Source organism: Mustela nivalis (assembly GCF_964662115.1).
Source record: "Mustela nivalis genome assembly, chromosome: 10".
Taxonomy (NCBI): domain Eukaryota; kingdom Metazoa; phylum Chordata; class Mammalia; order Carnivora; family Mustelidae; genus Mustela; species Mustela nivalis.
In genome coordinates this window covers 94587281-94609541 of record NC_139029.1, presented here as the reverse complement: position 1 = coordinate 94609541, position 22261 = coordinate 94587281, and the positions used below count along the sequence as shown (strand labels likewise).

The 22261-nt window shown below is 41.0% G+C and overlaps 2 protein-coding genes across 5 annotated transcripts in view; one reads left to right on the top strand and one right to left on the bottom strand.

Moving 5' to 3' along the window:
• Positions 1–22261, bottom strand: part of CHD1L (chromodomain helicase DNA binding protein 1 like) — a 143615-nt gene that overhangs the window by 87719 nt on the left and 33635 nt on the right. The window lies entirely within an intron of this gene.
• Positions 686–22261, top strand: part of FMO5 (flavin containing dimethylaniline monoxygenase 5) — a 31068-nt gene continuing 9492 nt past the window's right edge. The window contains exons 1-5 of one of the 2 annotated variants that reach the window (XM_082685114.1): positions 686–782; positions 1276–1446; positions 14221–14409; positions 18033–18195; positions 18983–19125. In XM_082685114.1, coding sequence (XP_082541240.1) covers positions 1312–1446; positions 14221–14409; positions 18033–18195; positions 18983–19125 — 630 coding nt within the window. In that variant the 5' untranslated portion in view covers positions 686–782; positions 1276–1311. Of the gene's footprint in view, positions 1016–1275; positions 1447–14220; positions 14410–18032; positions 18196–18982; positions 19126–22261 lie in introns of both variants that reach the window. The other variant, XM_082685113.1, reaches the window with a different exon arrangement.

The window sequence follows — 22261 nt, the reverse complement described above, 5'->3', positions numbered from 1 at the left end:
ACCCAACTTTTGTAGCAACATGGACGGGACTGGAGGAGGTTATGCTGAGTGAAATAAGTCAAGCAGAGAGAGTCCATTATCATATGGTTTCACTTATTTGTGGAGCATAACAAATATCATGGAGGACAAGGGGTGTTAGAGAGGAGAAGGGAGTTAAGGGAAATTGGAAGGGGAGGTGAACCACGAGAAGAGACTATGGACTCTGAAAAACAATCTGAGGGTTTTGAAGGGGGGATTGGGGGAACCAGGTGGTGGGTATTAGAGAGGGCAAGGATTGCATGGAGCACTGGGTGTGGTGCAAAAACAATGAATACTGTTACGCTGAAAAGAAATAATAAAAAAAGTCCTTCTACTTTATTGAAATGTTTGTGTTTGGTCCTCTCTGCTAAACTATAAACTCCTCCAAGTAGGAAACGTAATCCTTTTCTCACTGAACCCCAGCGGCCAGTTTAGTACAGGGGTATTTCAAGTCAATTTCTAGGCTCTAACTGGAACCAGAGAACAACCGGCGAGGTGGGAGTGGGGTGGGGAGGGGGATGAGGGCGCGGGGAACTGTTTTAATACATCCTGAAAGGTAAGTGTTTTCCGCCGAAGCTTTTAGAGCAAGACTTGCTTTGAGGTAGTTGCTAGAGTCCCTTCACCAGGAGGAGTTTGTCACTTTAAGGCGGATACCAGGAAGTTAAACGTGGATGGGGTTGGGGGGTGGGGGAGGGAAACGCGGGTCGGCTCCGACTCTAGAGACGGTAGTTGAGCCTCCGGGCAACTGCAATCCAAAAACAGAGGTTGGAGGATTTTTTTTTTTTCCCCTTGCCCAAAGCAGGTTTTGCCAAAGTACTATTCTCGCCGGGAGGAGGGAGAGGGTGCCGCTGAGCAGCGGGGCTTGGGCTGAAAGGAGGTGGAGAGGAATAGCTCCTCCCCATTGGCTGTTGCTATTTGCACTTTGTTGCTTTATACTTCTTCCACCACAGCCAGAAGTGCGGAGCAGCCTCTGGTTGGCAGCTGAAGGATCCGCCAGGTGCTGCAGGAAAGGCAGTGAGATAGGCTACCACGACTTGGCTCTCGGTTTCGGGTCTCGCGGAGGCGGGGTTCCCATATCCCATCCTAGCAATTTCCTATGCCCAGGGAGACCGCAGAATCCCGCTTCTCCTAAAGCACCTGCTATCGCAGCATTTATTTAGAGGATGCCAAGGCCAAGATCTTTCCTCCCTGAAATGTGTTAGCTGATGTGTGCTTTCTGTGTTTTGTCATTTTTTTTTTCTTTTTGTTTTTGGACAGGTTACATTGATTTAGCCTGATAAAGATATCTGGACCATGACCAAGAAAAGAATTGCTGTGATTGGGGGAGGTGTGAGTGGACTCTCCTCTATCAAATGCTGCGTGGAAGAAGGCTTGGAGCCAGTCTGCTTTGAAAGGACTGATGACATTGGAGGGCTCTGGAGGTTCCAGGTAAGTCTCCTGGCACCCAGCAGGAGTGTTAGTTTGCAACCTCAGGAGCATCCCAGGTGTAATCTGAAACTGGTCCCCTTCATGGAAGGCAGAGAGAGACCCAAGAAAGAGGCAGGCCCCTCCAGGTTGGCCTGTGACTGGTTTAAATAAGCAAGGGAGCTTACATATGAGGCTTGTCCTGGGCAGCAGCAAGACAAGTACATCTCCACACCTGCCATGTGTTAAAAGTTCATATAGAGGCTCTGACTGGATTCAGTCATTACCATGCATATGGTCTCAACACTGCATCACTAGTAAGGCAAGCAGAATGTACATTCCAAGATGTCTCTAAGGGTCTCGCTCCTGGGTCAACATGTGGTCACATCCTGTTGATGACCTCCTCCTAACATGCCACCTCTCCTGACCAGCTTTTGCAATGTCATACCCCACCCCTTCTACAGTGTCTCCTGAGCAGTCAGCAAGGGGGTTCGCTATCATGGAGGTGGCCCATTTGGTGTCTGTCTGTATGGGAGGCAGATACCACAGCAACAATGTAGGCACAAGCAAAAGAAAACGCAGATTAAGGTAATGATTCCCAAAGCAATGTTTTTCCACCAAGAACCCCGGGCTCACAACCATTGATCCCTAGCTGGGGTTGGATCACTCATGGTATTCACTTACGTTTTTATGTGATTTAGTAAAGGTGATATATTAGCTGACTGATCATGTCTTTCTCAGGGTTTGGTGTTCTCAGCAGCCCAGCATGCTGATGTTGGTGAGAGTTGGGGCAATGGCTGGGTTCTGCAACTTCCACACCTTTACAGTGCCTCCTTAGCAGGGATCCCCAGTCTGGCATATGCGGTAATAGGAGTTACTGGTTGATCACACAAATGTGTTAAAGTCTGGGACAGTACTTTAGACTACTTGGCAAAAATGGTTTACCTGTTAGTAATTTCATCTGCTCCATTAATATTCCATTTTTCCTTTCTACCAACACTGCTGCTTGGGGATTCTAGGAGAGCTGGGCCCTCCATACACTGTCATGACTTTTGGCTGGTCTTACACATCATGACCTTTGAAACGGGACCACAGCTAGAATTTCCCCACTCCCTCCCTACGGGCTATAGGGACACAACAGGTATAGGGGAAGGGGCATCCGGAGGATCTCCCTCCTCCACAGGTCCTAGTGGCACCTGCATTTCTAGTAGGCTGGTGGACAGGGTGCTCCTCTGCTGCAAATAGGCATGTCACTGAATCACAGTGGCAGGCTGAGCCATGGCAGAGTAGAGTCAATGGAATGTATTCTCATCCCAACCCTTGATGGGCAGGGAAGTTCTGCCACAATGCACTCTTCCGTAGGGACAGGCTTAACCTGGAGGGGTCCTTTAACACTGATAGGAGCTATTGCTCTATGGGAGTAGATAGGTTTTTGCTCTCTTCCAGAGCTGAGACCAAAATCCTGGGAGTACTCTCTCCTTCTCTTACTTTTGCTAGTGCCTAGCCCATATATTCCAGAATCACAGACACATCTAATTCAAATGGTAGTCCTGCTTGGGAGATGCCCAGAACTATAACCTGCTTTACAAGTATTTTGGCTTTTTCAAAGGCAGTTTGCTCTCTCTTTCCCAGTCCCACAAGTGCCCTTTCTTTACCAGGTGATATAAGGAATGGGGGCACTGTGCCACGTGGGCAATAAAAGTCCTCCAAAGTCCCCAATCTTTACAAAGGCATCTTGTTCACAATTTTAGGGGCTAGGAAGGCTTGCGCCTTATTGATCACAGCTTCTGGGAAAACACAAGTCTCATCTGACCAGACAGCTCCCAAAAACTTTATGGCAGAGCCTTGAGCCTGAATTTTTTGTGGGTTCACTGCCCATCCTCTTTCTCACATATGCTCCAGCAAAGCCTCCAGGCCTCCAGCAGAGGCAAATCTTCCCATGTTCACATTATTCTTTTTTTTTTTTTTTTTTTTTAAGATTTTATTTATTTATTTGACAGAGAGAGATCACAAGTAGGCAGAGAGGCAGGCAGAGAGAAAGAGGAGGAAGCAGGCTCCCTGCCGAGCAGAGAGCCTGATGTGGGACTCGATCCCAGGACCCTGAGATCATGACCTGAGCTGGCTTAACCCACTGAGCCACCCAGGTGCCCAACATTATTCTTTTTTAAAAAGATTATTTATTTGACACACAGAGAGAGAGAGAGAGAGACCGTGAGAGAGGGAATACAAGCAGGGGAAGTGGAAGAGGGAGAAGCAGTTTTCCTGTTGAGCAGGGAGCCCGATGTGGGGCTTGATCCCAGGACCCTGGGATGATGACCTAAGCCCAAGGCAGATGCTTAACGATGGAGCCACACAGGCGCCCCCCTCCCACCCATGTTAACATTATATCATCGATGTAATGGATCCATTTTAGTGATGTGGGGGAGGAAAACAGGACAGGTCTCAGGCTACCATCCCATGACATATGGTGGGGCTATGAAGGGCACCTTGGGGAATCAGTCAAAGGACCCATTGTTGCCTCTCCCATGTAAATGCAAACTGGTCTTGTGACTCAATGGTCAGAGGTGTACAGACAAAAGGCATTTGCTAAGTCCAGCACAGCATGGTACGTTCCTAGGACTCTGACCAAGTTATCTAAGATGGTGGCAATGTTGGGCACAGCTGCATGGATGGGGAGGGGTGACCTTATTCAGTTCTTGGTAATGTGCTGTCATCCACCATGAGTGATGTGACTCTTTTACTGGCCACTCAGTGTAGTGCGGGTTGCTTATCCTATTTCCTGTTATGCCCCCCAGGCAATTTATATTGACAGTTACCACTCTACAGGGATGACAGGCTAACTGGTTCCCAGTTGATGTTTCCCCTTAGCACTGGTTTGATTACCCAGAGGCAGAATTCACCAGTGGAGATTTGCCCAAGTCCAGAGGAAAGGGTAAGAAGCTCCAACTGCCTGAGTCCAGCTTGCCAGTCAACTGGTGGTCATGTCCTCTTGATGGCTTCCTCCAATAATAAGACATTTCATGTTGTATTGCAAAATATGATGGGCTTTATGATTAAGTAATTAAACTTGCTAGAATTCAACTTGCTGCCCTCTTCTCAGCAGCCATCCCTCAAGTGCTATTCAGGTTCTTCCCCACTCCACCCCTGCAGGCTAGCAGCAAAATAGGACATAGGTATCAGGTTTTTGTCTATGAAAATGAAAATGGCATGGAGATCATTTTCATTTAATGACTTTTGCTGCTATCTGAAAGAGGGTAAACAATATTGGGGCAGGGGTGGAGTGTAACAAGACAACAAACATTAGAAAATATAAAGTAGGAAATTAAGAGTGGTTGTAAGTGATCTAGAATACTTGCTTACAGCTCCTTCCAGGGATCCCCTTTCCAGTCCTCTCTGACCTTATAGTCTTCTTTTTTCTTTCCTTTTTTTCTCTTTCCTCCCTCCCTCCTTTCTTTCTTTCTCTCTCTATATATACCTCTCTCCCCCTCTCCCTTCCTTTCTTTCTTTCCTTTCTCTGAATTCCAGTTCAATTTAAATAATTCTCTAGTAATCCTAGTCCTCAAGTAGAATATATATTCTGGCTGCCTTCTTTACTCTGAACTTTTCTTTAACTTAAAAAATCAAATTTAGTTCAAAGGCCTGTCTTCAGAAGAGGGCAGAGGGCATCTGCAACTGGTATTTCTTGCCCTTCCATTTTATTCAGTTTTAAAATTGAGTTATTAATATGTACATCCATCCCTGTAACTTGTTACTAAGTTTAGTTATCATCTACTTAAAAGATAATTAAGCTAATTATATGCTGAAGAGTATCAGCTTCCTTTACTGATCTTCAAAGTGGCAGGCTTTCATTGGGTTTGCTTTTAAACTTACTTTCTATTTTTTTTTTTTTAAAGATTTTATTTATTAATTTGACAGAGAGAAATCACAAGTAGACGGAGAGGCAGCCAGAGAGAGAGGGAAGCAGGCTCTCCGCTGAGCAGAGAGCCCGATGCGAGACTCGATCCCAGGACTCTGAGATCATGACCTGAGCCGAAGGCAGCGGCTTAACCCACTGAGCCACCCAGGCGCCCCTTAAACTTACTTTCTAAACCAGTGAATGGAAATAAGGTGTCCAGATGTGTTTCATATTTCATACAAATATGTTGATCAGCCACTTAAAAATGGCTTCATAGAAGGGTACCCGGATGGTTCAATCAATTGAGCGTCTGACTCTCGATTTCAGCTCAGGTCGTGTTCTCACGTCATGGGATTTGGTCCCACTTGGGCTCCACTATGAGCATGGAGTCTGCTTGAGATTCTCTCTCCCTCTCCCCCTGCCCCTTCCACTCTTCTCTACATACATACATATATACATACATACATAAATGACTTCATAACATTATTTAGTTGAACAGCACTGTAGTCCTTTTGCATCATGGTTCTGTCTTGGGGAACAAACTTTTTTTTTTAAATATTTAATTAATTAATTTATTTGACAGAGAGAGAGAGAGAGAGAGAGAGATCACAAGTAGGCAGAGAGGCAGGCGGAGAGAGGGGGGAAGCAGGCTCCGTGATGAGCAGAGAGTCCGATGTGGGGCTCCATCCTGTGACCCTGAGATCATGACCTGAGCTGAAGGCTGAGGCTTAACCCACTGAGCCACCCAGGTGCCCCAACAAAATCTATTTGGCAACAGTCCTTAGACCTAGACTAAATATCCCCTGGCATAACACGCATGCCTCAGTGTTAGGCATGAATTGAAAAGGCTGTTCACTAGTGTTTGTAATTAATAGAAAATTATGCTTTTGAAATCCCGCCACAAAATAGTATAAAAGTTAAGTGCATAGCCTGGGTTCAAATCCTAGGTCTGTCCTCCTAGAAGTGTGACCTTAGGCCTCAGTGTACCTGTTTTCTTACCTTTGAGAAGGAGCTAATAGTAGCACCCATTGCATAGAGTATTATGGGGATTAAGTGAATGGATAATAATGTCAATCACTAATAACTATGCCAGGTGTACAATAGTGCTACATGCCATTGTTTTTACTATTCAGTAGGCCTGGAGTGGGGTCATGCTCCTGGTATCTTTGGTAAGCATTCTAGAAAGGCTTGTCAATAACTAATCAGGCAGTGAAATAAGTTCAGGTCCCCATTCTACCTGCTTATCAGGTTTCTGGCTTTTACCTGCAAAGTGGTTTAAACTTGTTCTCTGTTAAAAACTTAACCCGAGATTTTTTTTCTGAGTATCCACTTGGCAAAATTTCAACACCATATGAACTGCTTCCTTGAAACTAAAGAAGTTGTATTTTGTCTTAACTCTTAACTACATCTTGTCCATTATATTTTCTTAACTACATCTGTGTCCATTATATTATATACCGTATATAATATATTTTACACACATATATATACATACATACACATGTGCACACCCACACCATTATATTTCCAGAGCCAAGTGTGATGTCTGGCACATGGTAGGTGCCAAATATATATGTTTTTATAAATAAATCCTTGAAAAGCATAATGTCTTGAGGAGCTGCTTAAAACACTTATGGAAACAAGAGACCTTCATTCTCATGTACATTCCACAGTTACACAATTGTGGATCCTGAGGTATTATAAACATCCATTAATTGTGGATTAAATATGTTTTACATGTCGATGCTGTTTTCCTCAAGAATTTCCTCTGAGACCTACTTCTCTACCACCCCCTGGTTGGTTTGTTATTTGGAGTCCTGCTCTTCCCCACTTCCCTAACTCTTCTGTAATTCACTGGGGGTTTCATACATAGCATCGTTCCAAGCACTCTGGAAGTCCACCATTGCTGCCAGGTGTCCAATAAGACAGGACTCAGGGCTGCCCTTTTCCTTTTCTTGTGACAGGTCCTAGAGACTCAGTATACATCCATAATTCTTTTCTCAGATACCATCACTTGCATTTTCCTATCTTCCTTCCTCTTTTTCTGTTCCACCTGCCAAGCAGGAGTATATGATTTACTCTCCACTTGCCTCCTTCTTATTATTGCTGAATACTTTCTAGTAATAATTATAAGTTTTCAAGACATGAATTTCAGTCAATTCTTAGTCTTCTCTTAACAATAGATCAGACTGATGGTGGAAACTAGGTGCTAATGTGAAACATATCATTGTGATTTTTCATTCTTTAATATTACTTTATGAATGAAATAGCTTTAAAATGATAAATTCCTTATGAATGCTGAGGATTTAATAAACAGTTAATGCTGGAAATGTTTTTTTAAGATTCTTTAGTCCATCTGAATTTTTAAAATCCTTAAAGCATACCAAAGCAGTGCTTCTCAAACTTTAATGTGCATATAAATCACCGGTGAGCATGTGACTCTTGATCTCAGGGTTTTAAGTTTGAGCCCCACGTCGGGTGTAGAGATTACTTAAAAATAAAATCTTAAAAAAAAAGAGTATACATAATATAAATCAGTAATATAAAAAAGATAACAAGTGGATGCAATATAATATAAAATTAAAACAAAATAAAATATAAATTGAGTAATAAATACCTTTAGACGAATAGGCTTTTAAAAATTCTTAAATTTATCAACTCTCTCCCCTCCAAATGAATGAATGAATAGACAAATGAATGAATGCATAAACACTTAGAAGGTAGAAAGCAGTGGTTCTCAGCACTGGCTGTACTTTAAAGAATCACCTGGGAGACTTTAACAAATAATGATGTCAGACCATCGAGAAGTTGTGGTTTTATTGGCCTATGATGCCAATAAAACTCTCCACTACTTATTTCTAATGTGCAGCTGGTGTGGAGACCTTTGCCCTATAGTTTTTAGCCCTAGCTTCCCAGGTGTTAAATGACGACATGGTATCTTTGGGAAAAAAAAAAAAATCAGTAACTATATCAGACTTCGGACTTTGTTAGATGATGTGGAAATAGATAAACTCCTGTGACTGTCCTCAAGCATTTTGCAGTTTAGCTAAGAATGTGTTGATGGGATAAACTCTTGTGCCCTGGGCTTTCTGGGGCCACACACCACCTCTTCCCAGCAGATCTCAACCTTGTCTCCATATTAGACAAGGAGTAATTAAAACAGGGTCTTTAGGAGTAGGGACCAGGGATTAGTGTTTTTTTTAGAGTTTCCCAGATTATTCCAATGTTGCAGACAAGGTTGAGAACAGTCCTAAGTGAGCTTCTGTTGCATGGAATTCTGAATCTGTCAAAAGAACAGAAGAGCAACAGTACTTCTGTTCTCTTTGCTTGTATGAACTTCCTGTTCATACGTGAGTCATGTGCTTAGGCAGGAAATACAATCAAGGTATATTTGTAGAGGGAAATGTATTAATTGATGGTAGGAAAATTAAAAACCCTGGTGCAGCAGCTTCTTTTCCCACTCACTGACCCAACATTGCTCTGTTTCCACTCTCTTTTATAAAAAGCAGTGGGTTGGTGTGCCTGGGTGGCTCAGTCTTTAAGTGGCTGCCTTCAGCTCAGGTCATTGGTCCCGAGTCCTAGGGTCAGGGGATCAGCTCCGCATCTGGCTCTCTGCTCAGTGGGAAGCCTGCTTTTTCCTCTCCCTCCACTCGCCCTGCTTGTGTGCTCTCTCTTTACAGCGCTCTCTCTCTCTCTCTCTCTCTCTCTCTGTCTCTCTGTCAAATAAATAAATGAAGTATTTTAAAAAATTAAAAAAAAAAAAAGCAATGGGTTGACACAGTGGTAAACCCTACCTGGGATCCAATAAGATGTTTGGAAGAGCTTGATTTTTTTTTTTTTTAAGATTTTACTTATTGGGGCACCTGGGTGACTCAGTGGCTTGGGCCTCTGCCTTTAGCTCAGGTCATGATATCCGGGTCTTGGGATCGAGTCCCGCATCGGGCTCTCTGCTCGGCAAGGAGCCTGCTTCCTCCTCTCTCTCTGCCTGCCTCTCTGCCTACTTGTGATCTCTCTCTGTCAAATAAATAAAATAAAATAAAAGATTTTATTTATTTATTCACAAGGGACCGAGAGAGGGAAAGAGAGTCAGAGGGAGAAGCAGGCTCCCCACAGAACAGGGAGCCTGAGGCAGGACTCAATCCGAGGACCCTGCGATCACAACCTGAGCTGAAGGCAGATGCTTAACTGATTGAGCCACCCAGGTGTCCCTTGATGGTTTTGCTGGCCCAAGACACTTTGCTGTGTTAGTGACAACAAAAAGAATATAAATATATGAGCTTTGCCACAGGGGTAAGATCTGCAATGCATTTAGCTCTGTGAACCGAACAGACCTGCTCTAGAAAGCATGGTTCTACTCTTTGTACTAAACTTTGCATTAGTATTTTTGTATTCTTTGGGTAAATACCTTGTAGTGCAATTGCTGGGTCATTGGGTAGTACTATTTTTTTTTTAATTTAATTTTTTTTCAGTGATCCATAATTCATTGTTTATGCACCACACCCAGTGCTCCATGCAATACATGCCCTCCTTAATACCTACCACCGGGCTCACCCAACCCCCCAATCCCCTTCCCTCCAAAATCCTCAGTTTGTTTCTCAGAGTCCATAGTCTCTCATGGTTTGTCTCCCCCTCCAATTTCTCCCAAGTTCTATTTTTAACTGTTTGAGAAACCTCCATACTATTTTCCCCAAATAGCCAAAGCAACCTTGAAAATGAAAAGCAAAGCAGTAGGCATCACATTTCCACACTCCAAGTTATATTACAAAGCTGTAGTGATCACGACAGTATGGTACTGGCACACAAATAGACACATAAAACAAAAGCATAGAATAGAAAACCCAGAAAGGGACCCACAACTATATGGGCAATTAATCTTTGACAAAGCAGGAAAGGATATCCAATGTAAAAAAAGTCTCTTCAAGAAATGGTGTTGGGAAAATTAGACAGCAACACGTAAAAGAATGAAACTGGACCACTTTCTTACCTTACACATAAAAATAAATTCAAAATGGATGAAAGACCTAAATGTGAGACATGAAACCATAAAAATCCTAGAAAAGAACACAGGCAGCAACCTCTTTGACACAGGCCATAGCAATTTCTTTCTAGATATGTTTCTTAAGGTAAGGGAAACAAAAGTAAAAATAAACTACTGGGACTTCATCAAAATAAAAAGCTTCTGCACAGCAAAGGAAACAGTCAACAAAACTAAAAAGGCAGCCCATAAAATGGGAGAAGATATTTGCAAATGGTATCTCTGATAAGGTTTAGTATCCCAAACCTATAAAGAACATATCAAACTCAATACCCAAAAAACAAATAATCCAATTAAAAAGTGGGCTGAAGACACGAATAGACATTTTTCCAAAGAAGACCTACACATGGCCAAAAGACACATGAAAAGATGCTCAGAATCACTAATCATCAGGGAAATAAAGATCAAAACTACAATAAGGTATCAGCTCACACACAACAGGTGTGATGGCCCAAATCAACAACACAAGGAATAACAGGTATCGTTGAGGATGTGGAGAAAGGGGAACTCCCTTGCATTGTTGGTGGAAATGCAGTCTGATATAGCCACTATTCTTTTTCTTGTCTTATTACATCAACTAGGAATTCTATTACAGTGTTGATCAGGAATGATGATCTTTGCCTTGTTCCCAATTTTAAGGGGTGAATTGTCCATTTTCTCACATTAAATTATGATGTTAGCTGTGGGTATTTTGTAGATTTTTTAATCCAATTGAAGAAATTTTTCTCTAAGTTTGCTGAAGTTTCTTTTTTTTTTTAAATCATGAATGGGTGTTGTATAAACAACATTTCAACAAAAACAAAAGAAAAAATACTACCTCCTTAATAAATCAACTTGTTTTTTCTATTTTCACATTTTATTGACTTAAAATAAATAAAATATACTCAGAGAAAACCATCTGACAGGGGAGATGTTATACCATGCATAATTATATAAACATGGATAAATATAGGTAATATATAATTGCCCCATGCAGACATAATTTTATATATTTGGTGGTCAGAATGTGAATCTAATTTTGTAATATTAATTTTTTTACTAAAAAATTTTTTTAACTAAAAGTTATATTATAGGCCATTTTCAATGTTCCTACCAACCTAGATTTGAAAATTATGGTTTCTCCAAATTCATGTTCCATAATTTAGTCATTAATTCATTTCAAAGCACTTATTGAACATCTACTATATATCAGGCACTGTCTTGATATACATCCTATTCTCAGGTACGTCACAGTCATAGATATATATGCAGAATAATACAGTGTTAAGTTTAAGTTGCCTTTGAGAGCTTAGAGGTGAATGGGACATCTAACTCTGTGGGGAAAACAGGAAAGTCTTCTTCAAAGAAGTACCATTTGATGAGACTCTTGAATGATAGGAATTTTCCAAATGAAGATGTAGTAATAAGTACTTTTAAAGTTGTGAAAGGGCCACCCACTTGTACCCCACTTCAGATACCAGTCACAAATCCAGGTTTTTACTTATACTTCTGACCAACTGGCTATAAATCAGAGGTTCTCATGACTTCCTCCTTGGTTTTGATTAATTTGCTATAGTGGCTCACAGAACTCAGGAAACCCATTACTCACTAGGTTACCAGTTTACTATGAAAGGATAAAACTCAAAACAGCCAAATGGAAGAAGTGCATAGGACAAGTTATGAGGACAGGACATAGAGCTTTTGTGTTTTTCTGAGTACTCTATTCTCCCTGCATCTCCTCAGCTTCACCAAACTGGAATTTCCCTAAACCCCATGATTTTGGGTTTTTATGGAAGCTTCATTGTAGGCACAGTTGATGACATCATTAAATCATGATCATCAACAATTTATTCAACTTCTAGCCCCTCTCCCCTCCCCAAAGGCCAGTGGTGGGACTTGGGGTGGGACTGAAATTTCCAGCCCTGTAATCACTTGGTTGGCTCCTTTTTAACTTTTTTTTAAAATATTTTATTTATTTATTAGACACAGAGAGAGAGAGATCACAAGTAGACAGAGCGGGGGAAGGGCCCGCTGCTGAACAGAGAGAGCCCAATGTGGGACTTGATCCAAGGACCCTGAGATCATGACCTGAGCAGAAGGCAGAGGCCTAACCCACTGAGCCACCCAGGCGTCCCCCCCCCCCTTTTTTTTTCTTAAGAGAGAGAGAGCGTTCGTGGTTGGTGGGGGAGGCAGAAGGAGAGGGAGAGAAAGAATCTCAGACTACCCACTCAGCAGGGAGTCCAATGCGGGGCTCAATCTCACAACCCAGAGCCAAAATCAGGAGTGGAATTCTTAACTGACTTGAGCCACCCAGGCTCCTATCCTTGACAATTAGCCCCTATTCTTAAGTGCTTTCCAAAAGTTACCTCATTAACACAACAAAAGATATATTTATCATTCTTAACACTTAGGAAATTCCAAGGGTTTGGGGAGCTATAAGTCAGGAACTGTAGGCAAGTCCACATATATATGCAAAATATATACAAAGACCAAATGCATATGAGAGATATATGTCACTATATTACAGGTACTTAGCTTATTTCTTTTCTGTAAGTGATGCAGTCATTAACATCATTTAACATAACTTTGTCTACTATGCTGAATATTTCTTAAAAAGCTAAGTAAGATTCAAGGATTTTCATATACTTCTCATATTGCTCTCCAGAAAACACTGTACTAACTTCACTCTCTCCAGCATAAGTTCCCATTTCTTAAGTTTCGTTTGTGCTAACACCAAGTAATAGTCTTTTAAATGAGTAAAAATGAGGTAATATGGGAACATAAGCTGGACAGAATAGAAGTTAGTAGAGTGTTTCCTGGAGAACAGTCTTGCCAGTGTACAACAACCCTTGAAACTCACCTAGGCTTTGAAATATATAAAAATTTTTAAGACTATTATTCAAGTAAACAGTTCTCACTTGGAGTCTCATGTCATTGCAATTAGGTGACAGCTGAGACTGTGTATCTGCTATGGTCTCTTTGTTCACATGTTTAGAACTTTAGCTGGCATAAATAAAATTTCTGGGGGCCGGCTACACATCTCTGTATCCCAGACATTCTCTTCACATGTCTGACTTGGGCTTACTCACAGATTGGTGACTTAAGGTAGCTGGACTTTTTACATATCTGCTGACTTCTACCAGATCGAGCTTTCTAAGACACAGAGGGAAGAAGCTGCAAGACTAGTTAGAACTGTCTTGGAAGCTATTCAGTATCATTCCCCAACTGGATACTTTTGGTCAAAAGCAAGTCACAAAGGCAACTCAGATTCAAAGGGAAGAGACTACTCATAAGGGCACAAATACTGGGAGATGTGGAGGGGTGTGTGTGTCTTTTGTTTTTTTTTTAAAGATTTTATTTATTTATTTGACAGACAGAGATCACCAGTAGACAGAGAGGCAGGCAGAGAGAGAGAGAGAGGAGGAAGCAGGCTCCCTGTGGAGCAGAGAGCCCGATGTGGGGCTCAATCCCAGGACCCTGGGATCATGACCTGAGCTGAAGGCAGAGGCTTTAACCCACTGAGCCACCCAGGTGCCCCTGTGTGTGTCTTTTAATTGGCATTTCTTTCAGAAAACTTTTTCAAATATTTACTGACTGTTAAAAAATCATGAAGTGGGGCACCTGGGTGGCTCAGTGGGTTAAAGCCTCTGCCTTTGGCTCAGCTCCTGATCCCAGGGTCTTCAGGTCATGATCCCAGGGTCCTGGGAATCAAGCCCCATGTCAGGCTCCCTGCTGAGCAGGGAGCCTGCTTTACCCCCCACCCCCACTCTCTCTGCCTGCCTCTCTGCCTACTTGTGATCTCTGTCTGTCAAATGAATAAATAAAATCTTTTTAAAAAAGTCATGAAGTTAATTCTCAAGTTGCTATGAATGTTTCTTATTTAATGCAGGAAAATCCCGAAGAAGGAAGGGCCAGTATTTACAAATCAGTGATCATCAACACATCTAAGGAGATGATGTGCTTCAGTGACTATCCCATCCCAGATCATTATCCTAACTTCATGCACAACTCCCAAGTCCTCGAGTATTTCAGGATGTATGCCAAAGAATTTGATCTTCTGAAGTATATTCGATTTAAGGTAGGGAATTTTGTGGATGTCTTTTTGTTTGAAGTTGTTTGTCAAGTAAATAAATAATGTGGCTTCATTTAATCAGTGCTTATGTGTAAAGAATGCTTTAATATGCTCATATATCTATCCTATCCAGACACAGACTCTGTTCTTTTGTCTTCTCTGTGCCTGAAATACATCCATAGAAAGGTCCTTTTTCTATATATTTTGGCTGCAGATCCTAGAAGCCACTGGCCAGGATGTTTTCATTCCTTCATTTAATACTATTTGATTGCAATAAAACAAATGAGGGGAAGTGTTTTCCCAGTCAGAAAGGGGAACTGACAGGTATGGAAACCTCAAAACAACTCTGGGTCCACCACAACTTATCTGCTACTGCTTAACTCCTTTATACTTTCTGATGTACTTGCCAATGCATTTTTTTAAAAATTTTATTTCAATTAGCCAACATATCCTTAGTCTCAGATGTAGTGTTCAGCAATTTATCAGTTGCATACAATACCCACTGCTCCTCACATGACACCAATGCATTATTTTTATGTGATCACAAACAACCTAATGAAGCAGTTATTGGGAAATTACTAAGGAAACCAAGAAGTTAACTGTGGTGTAGAAGGAAGAACACTGAAATGGGGAACAAAAACTTGAGTTCTAGTTTTTGCTCTACCCCTAATCAATTTGTGACTTCAGACAAGTAAGTTCCTCAACTTTGATGTCTCTTGTTTTGTTGTTTGTAAAAGATGATGATTATATTAGATCACTTCAATGGTTCTTTCCTGTTAGGTCTTCCATGATTTTTCTATCATTTTTTTCCCAAAGATTTTATTTCATTTGTTCATGAGAAATAGAGAGAGAGGGAGAAGCAATCTCCCCATGGAGAAGGACCACAATTAGGACTCAACCCCAGGACCCTGGTCTCACAACCTGAGCCAAAGACAGATGCTTAACTGACTGAGCCATCCAGGCACCCAATTTTTCTATCATCTTTAACCATGGCCATAGAAGAATACATATTTCTGACAGCTGGAAAAAAGCCTAAATCTTCTACCTTTTTTACCCCTTGTGACGAGAACTACTAGGATCTACTCTCTTAACAACTTTCAAATAGGTTGCCTGGGTGGCTCAGTGGGTTAAGCCTCTGCCTTCAGCTCAGGTCATGGTCTTGGGGTCCTAAGGTCGTGTCCCGCATCAGGCTCTCTGCTTGGTGGGGAGCCAGCTTCCCCCCTCTCTCTGTCTACTTGTGATTTCTCTCTGTATATCAAATAAATAAATAAAATCTTAAAAAAACCCCAACTTTCAAATATACCATATGGCAGTATTATCTATAGTCATCATATTATACATTATTATACCCCCAGTACTTATTTATCTTATAACTGGAATTTTGTACCTCTTGACCACCAGCATCCAATTCCCCACCCCCACCTCCCTTCTACCTTCTTCTTCTTCTTCTTTTTTTCTTTTTTTTTAAGATTTTATGTATTTATTTGACAGACAGAGATCACAAGTAGGCAGAGAGGCAGGCTGGGGGGTTGGTGGGAGTGGTGGTGGGAGAAGAAGCAGGTTCTCCGCTGAGCAGAGAGCCTGATGCAGGGCTTGATCCCAGGACCCTGGGATCCTGAGATCAGGACCTGAGCTGAAGGCAGAGGCTTTAACCCACTGAGCCACTCAGGCGCCCCTCCCTTCTACCTTTTAATTAGTCTGCTAAATCATGACTTTTTTTATTTAACAATTTAACAATGATAATAAAATGGTAATATCCAGTGACAGCTCCCAAAATAAGTCATTTATAGCTCAGTGACTTCCTTTCATTTGTTAAACACATTAAACAAATTTGTTACCATAATAATCAGTGGAGATACAAAGACCAAAAAAAAAAAAAAATCAATGATTTCATAGCCTCATTAAGAAGGTAAAAAAAAGAAGAAAAAAATTTCTGTAAATTTAACTAATAAAAGTAAAGAGTAACAGGGTAATAAATCCCATAGAGATTTATATATTGTTAGCTAAGAGGAACGGTACTTAACCCATTAGGGCATGAGACAATAGGCATCAGGGAAGTTTTCTTAGAGGAGATATGTAAGCTAAATATTCAAAGGTAAATAGGAATCTGCCAAAGGAAGAAGGAATAAAAGGATGACCAATGCAGAGACACAAGCCTGTGTAAAATCAAGAACCTTACAGAAAAGAACTCTAAATAATGCAGGATGGCTTGAGTACCTCTAGGTAGTATCTCTAGGAGTCTACCAAGACATTATGGTCAGAGACACTAGAACCACATAGGAATACATTCTTTTTTTCTTTTTTAAAAAATTTTTTCAGTGTTCCAAGATTCATTGTTTATGTACCACACCCAATACATTCTTAATGTTTCCCTAGGCTGGACAGAATAACCCTTTTTTTTTTTTTTTTAAGATTTTATTTATTTATCAGAGAGAGAGAGGGGGAGAGAGTGAGCACAGGCAGACAGAATGGCAGGCAGAGGCAGAGGGAGAAGCAGGCTCCCTGCCGAGCAAGGAGCCCGATGTGGGACTCGATCCCAGGACGCTGGGATCATGACCCGAGCTGAAGGCAGCTGCTTAACCAACTGAGCCACCCAGGTGTCCCCAGAATAACCCTTTAAAAAAATTTTTTTTTATAAACATATAATATATTTTTATCCCCAGGGGTACAGGTCTGTGGATTGCCAGGTTTACACACTTCACAGCACTCACCATAGCACATACCCTCCCCAATGTCCATAACCCCACCCACTTCTCCCAACCCCCTTCCCCCCAGCAACCCTCAGTTTGTTTTGTGAGATTAAGAGTCACTTATGAGAATAACCCATTTTTTAAACCAAAAATTATACCACTGGCTATCCCATCTGCAGCCTCTTTTTTTTTTTTTAAGATTTTTTTTTTTTTTTTTGGACAGACAGAGATCACAAGCAGGCAGAGAGGCAGGCAGAGTGGGGGAAGCAGGCTCCCTGCTGAGCAGAGAGTGGGATACGGGGGCTCGATCCCAGGACCCTGAGATCATGACCTGAGGCATAACCCACTGAGCCACCCAAGTATCCTTTGCAGTCTCTTTCTTAATAATTACTTGTAACATGGGCATTTATGGGAGCCAAAGAGAGATTCATTTATATAAAATATGAGTCACTGAGATGTTTTTATACTCTAAGAAAGAGAGTCCTATGACTCAGTCACAAGTTTAAGCCTAGAGTGAGAACAGGACTTGGGATAAGAAGGGTCCCAGGATGTCTGGGGGCCAGGGGAGGAATAGGCATTTAGTGCATGGAGTGCTTTAGAAGCACAGGGGAAACCCAAGTTCTATTCAAGTGTTGCAGGACATCTGAGGGCATGGTCAAAGAGAATGAGTGATTTGCACTGTTCTAGAAGCAGAGGAGAGTGCAACATTAACCTGCCAACTATTTTATTTAGCCTGCCTTGTGGGAGTTTTCTCACTCTGACCACAGCCCCAGACAGAAAAGTTCCTATGTGTGGAATACAAAAATCAAAGATCCCGCAAGAGCTCTCTTATGTGATATCAGGCCTTTGTGTAACACTCTGCAAAGAGAGTCATGTTGAGGAAGATGTCCACTGTATTGGCTGTGGTTAGTCTCCTGTAGCTATCACTTTTCTTTTCAGACCACTGTGTGCAGTGTGAAGAAGCGGCCTGATTTCTCCACTTCAGGCCAATGGGAAGTAGTCACAGAATCTGAAGGGAAAAAGGAGGTAAACGTCTTTGATGGAGTCATGGTTTGCACTGGCCATCACACCAATGCTCATTTACCCTTGGAAAGCTTTCCTGGTGAGTAGCCTACGAGGAAGGAAACACTTGAACCGTGCCTGTGACCTGATCTCAGAGGAAAAGGAGGGTTGTGGCCTGAGTGATCCCCACCTAAGGATGAGATAAGGCTTATCCTAATTCTACACGTTCCCCTGAAAGATGTTGGGGCAACTGTGATTAGTGCTCTTTGGGAGGTAAAAATAACCTTAGTTTTGGAACCTAGAGAAAAATTAGAGGGCTCTATCTTTGATTTCACAATAACCTTGGTTTTTCTAAAGATCAAAAGAAGGAACATGGGACTTGATCCATATTAGGTTGAATAAGGACTTTTTCAGCAATCAAGGGAACAAACAAATATTGAGTTTCTAAGGAAGAAATGAAAACTTAAAGAATTTAATTATAGTTTTTGACCTGGATTTTCATTTTGAAAAAAAAAAAAAAAAAAAAAAAGTACTTTAGTGTAATCTAGAGTATTAGAAAACATATGTACTCCAAATGAAATGGGAGTAGGTATTTAAAGATGAAAAGACAAAAGAGAAAGGTATTCTGCAGCAGTTTGGATTTGGGAATCTACCAGTCCAAAATACAAACAGATCCTGAGGTGAGCATACTATCTGTGATAAGGAAGTCACAAGGTTCTTCTCTGAGACTATGAGAAAACAGGCAAAAATAGAAAGGCAAGCATGTAGCTGAATAGAGGGAGAATATAGATGTGTGCTTAAACTCTACACACTGCCAGCAAAATGAATGTTTCAGCGAATAATAGCAGATAAACCTCATCCGATAATTATTTTCCCTTCTTTTGCAGGAATTGATAAGTTCAAAGGACAGTACTTCCACAGCCGAGACTATAAGAATCCAGATATTTTCACCGGAAAGAGAGTCATTATAATTGGCATTGGGAATTCGGGAGGGGACCTGGCTGTGGAAATTTGCCACACAGCCAAGCAGGTTTGAATTAGTAAATTATTTTCTTTGCTGCATCAAGGAAGCTGTATGTAGACCCAACAAAGAGTATGAATACCTCTGCCCACAGCCTATCAGTGCCAGTGGCAAGCAGGACTTGGCTCCGTTGTCTCGGTTGGCAACATAATGACGATGAGATGATGGAGCCAACATTCCCTGTTAGATTCCCATCATTCAGTTGACTTCACACTACAGAATCCCAATGATCCCAGTCAGCTGTCTCTTCTGAGTATGCCTCTGACTTTGAAGACCAAGCAGTAGCTTGAGGAGCTTGGTTGAGTGCAGCATTCAGAGTGTGGCACCTGTTGAGGCTAGTGGAAGTGCCACACTCTCATATAAAGGAAAGCATGCTGGTTTAGTGGAAGGCTTTGGATTCATAGGATGGTGGGGGAGTTTTTCTCTTCACTCCCCAAATGGAAAATAGAATCAGTCTAACCTTTCCAAAGATAATGTGGATATCAGTATGAAAAGCATCCATGTTGTAGCATGTGCAGGTTCACCCCAGTCTTTGCATACAGTTAGGTATCAGAATGACATTCACTCTAAAGCAATTTCTACATCCTAGAGTTTTTTTGTTTTGTTTTGGTTTTTTGGGTCCTGATTTGCACTCCAGTGTTAAAAAAGACCTGAGCTGTTTTGTTTTTTGTATCATATATTTTGAGCTGGAAAGAAAATGTCTTCATTATAAATTCCTAGAAAAAGACATGTCATTTTATATCTTGTTATTCATGTCTTTATTGAATAACTTTATTGGCAATAGGTAAATGGTCATTTTCCAGCAACTTTACTTAAGCTGTGTTTCTTCACATGTATGTTTAAAATTTTTTTAAAATAGAAGTTTAATGCCACACCTTTGTTAAATGACCTTTATCCAGAAATTCTATTCAGTAACACTTCTCAGTATTATCCCCATCTGTCACCACAAAAGTAATTTCATGTTACCCCATAAATTAATTCAACAAGCTTTATCAGTAAATAGGTATATAAACAAAATAGGTTAAAAATGTGTATAGGTATTATGATAAAAGAGTATGTAAGGTATATGATGGTGACCCAAAGCATAAGTCTTCTTTAATAGCGCTGGCATATCAAATGGTCATTTATAAGGGAGTTGGGCCTTCCATGCACTGAAGAGCTATAGATTGCCAAAGAACAAAGCATCCAGAGTGGATGGAGATAAGGTGGCTATGTCTGAGAATGCCTGGGGACAACTCATGGCACAGCCGTGTCTGCCTGGCAGGGGTGACATTAGCACACTTCTAATGCTAAGTCAAAGAAACTCAGTTGCTGGGTTCTAACTTTTTGCTTTACATATTAAATTGTATTTATTAGAATTTGTTTGTAGATCAAAAAGTTTAATGGACCTATACATTTCAGCCTATCAAGGAAGTTTTGGTATAATAAATTTTGTGGTATAATATTTTTGTGAAAACACCCATTTCTTATAAAACAACTGTCCTTATATTTTTTCTTATAAATCCAGATTTGTAAATATGGTATTTGCTTAAAACAAGCTATAGATGGGAAACCGAAATGAGAAATATGACGATAGCCACTAGGCATCTATTAAGTGTTTACTATATGCCCTACCCTTTGCAGAACCACTATTTAATTCTCACAATAGCCTTGTGATGTATTATTGTCACTGCTTTATACATAGGGAATCTTTTAATTGAGACCCTGAGCATTTACTCACATACTTATGTAACAAAAATTATACAGACTATGCACAAACCTGTGTGATTCCTAAGACCATGCATGCTTTTTCAACTGTACTTAATCATCAGAGCGTGTAAGGTTACCATCAGTGAGAATCTATGAGTGAAGTATGTTATTATCCCTCTGTAGACTGGACACCTTTTTATATGAGAGTTTACAGACAAAAGACTATATATAAAGCAGGTACTTATGTACCTTACAATTATGGAAACTATCTCCAGAGAGTTTTGTAGAGAAAGTGATACGTTCACCAGGTAATTGAATGTCAGAACTCAGCTCCAAGCATGGAATTTAGCCTGCAGAGAACACATAAAGACTGACCAGCTTCCTGTTGTTCTACTAGTGATCTGCAGTTTTTCCATAAAATAATCAGTGCAACACTTCTTCAAGCACAGGCCTGGGGGTCATCAGATCTGGGTTGGAAAGTCAACTCTGCCACTTACTAACTGTACGATTTCAGCAAGTTATTCATTTTCTCCATGGCTGTCATCCATAAAATGGGGACAATAATATCTACTTCAAGAGGTTGTTGTATTGATTAAGTAAGACTATAGATAAAGGACCAGCACAGTGACTTACAGGTCACAATTCTCAATAAATGGAAGCAACAAGGATGTTGGGTTAGATGGTGGGTTGGGGAGACTGAAAGATGTCTACACTCTACCTCCCACTCTGGAGGAAACACATTTGCAGAGACAGAAATAAGAGTGTAAAAGGCTTAATATCAATATAAATGATAAATAACAGGGGTTTTTGGTAATATGCAAATAATGTCAAAGCAAAAGAGACTGAGGGTTTCAGATTAAATGATGTCCAATTGCTTTCAGTTCTACTGCTCCTTGATTTTAAATGAGTTGGACAGGTTAAGTACTAGAGAAGTTCAAAGGACAGAGAGAAAATTGTCAGGCAGAATGGTCAGTGGTGTCTTATGGAGGAGGCATACTTATCTGGATCTTGACAATAAATAGGCTTTGGAGAATTAAAAGGATAGGTGGCTTTTCAAGCAGGCATAATGACATTAAACAGAAATGCAGTCATGGTTGAGAGAAAGACACATTCTTTTTTTTTTTTTCTTTTTGTAAATTTTTTTTTTTAATTTTATTTATTTATTTGACAGAGAGAGATCACAGTAGACAGAGAGGCAGGCAGAGAGAGAGAGAGGGAAGCAGGCTCCCTGCTGAGCAGAGAGCCCAATGCGGGACTCGATCCCAGGACCCTGAGATCATGACCTGAGCCGAAGGCAGCGGCTTAACCCACTGAGCCACCCAGGTGCCCCGAAAGACACATTCTTGGTCAGTGAATGTACTAATTTAATTGTATACTTAGTGTTTGAAAAGAAAAATTGCAGGAAATAAAAAAAGACCATGCAAGGGCTAAAAAGACAGACAAACTAGTTTGAACT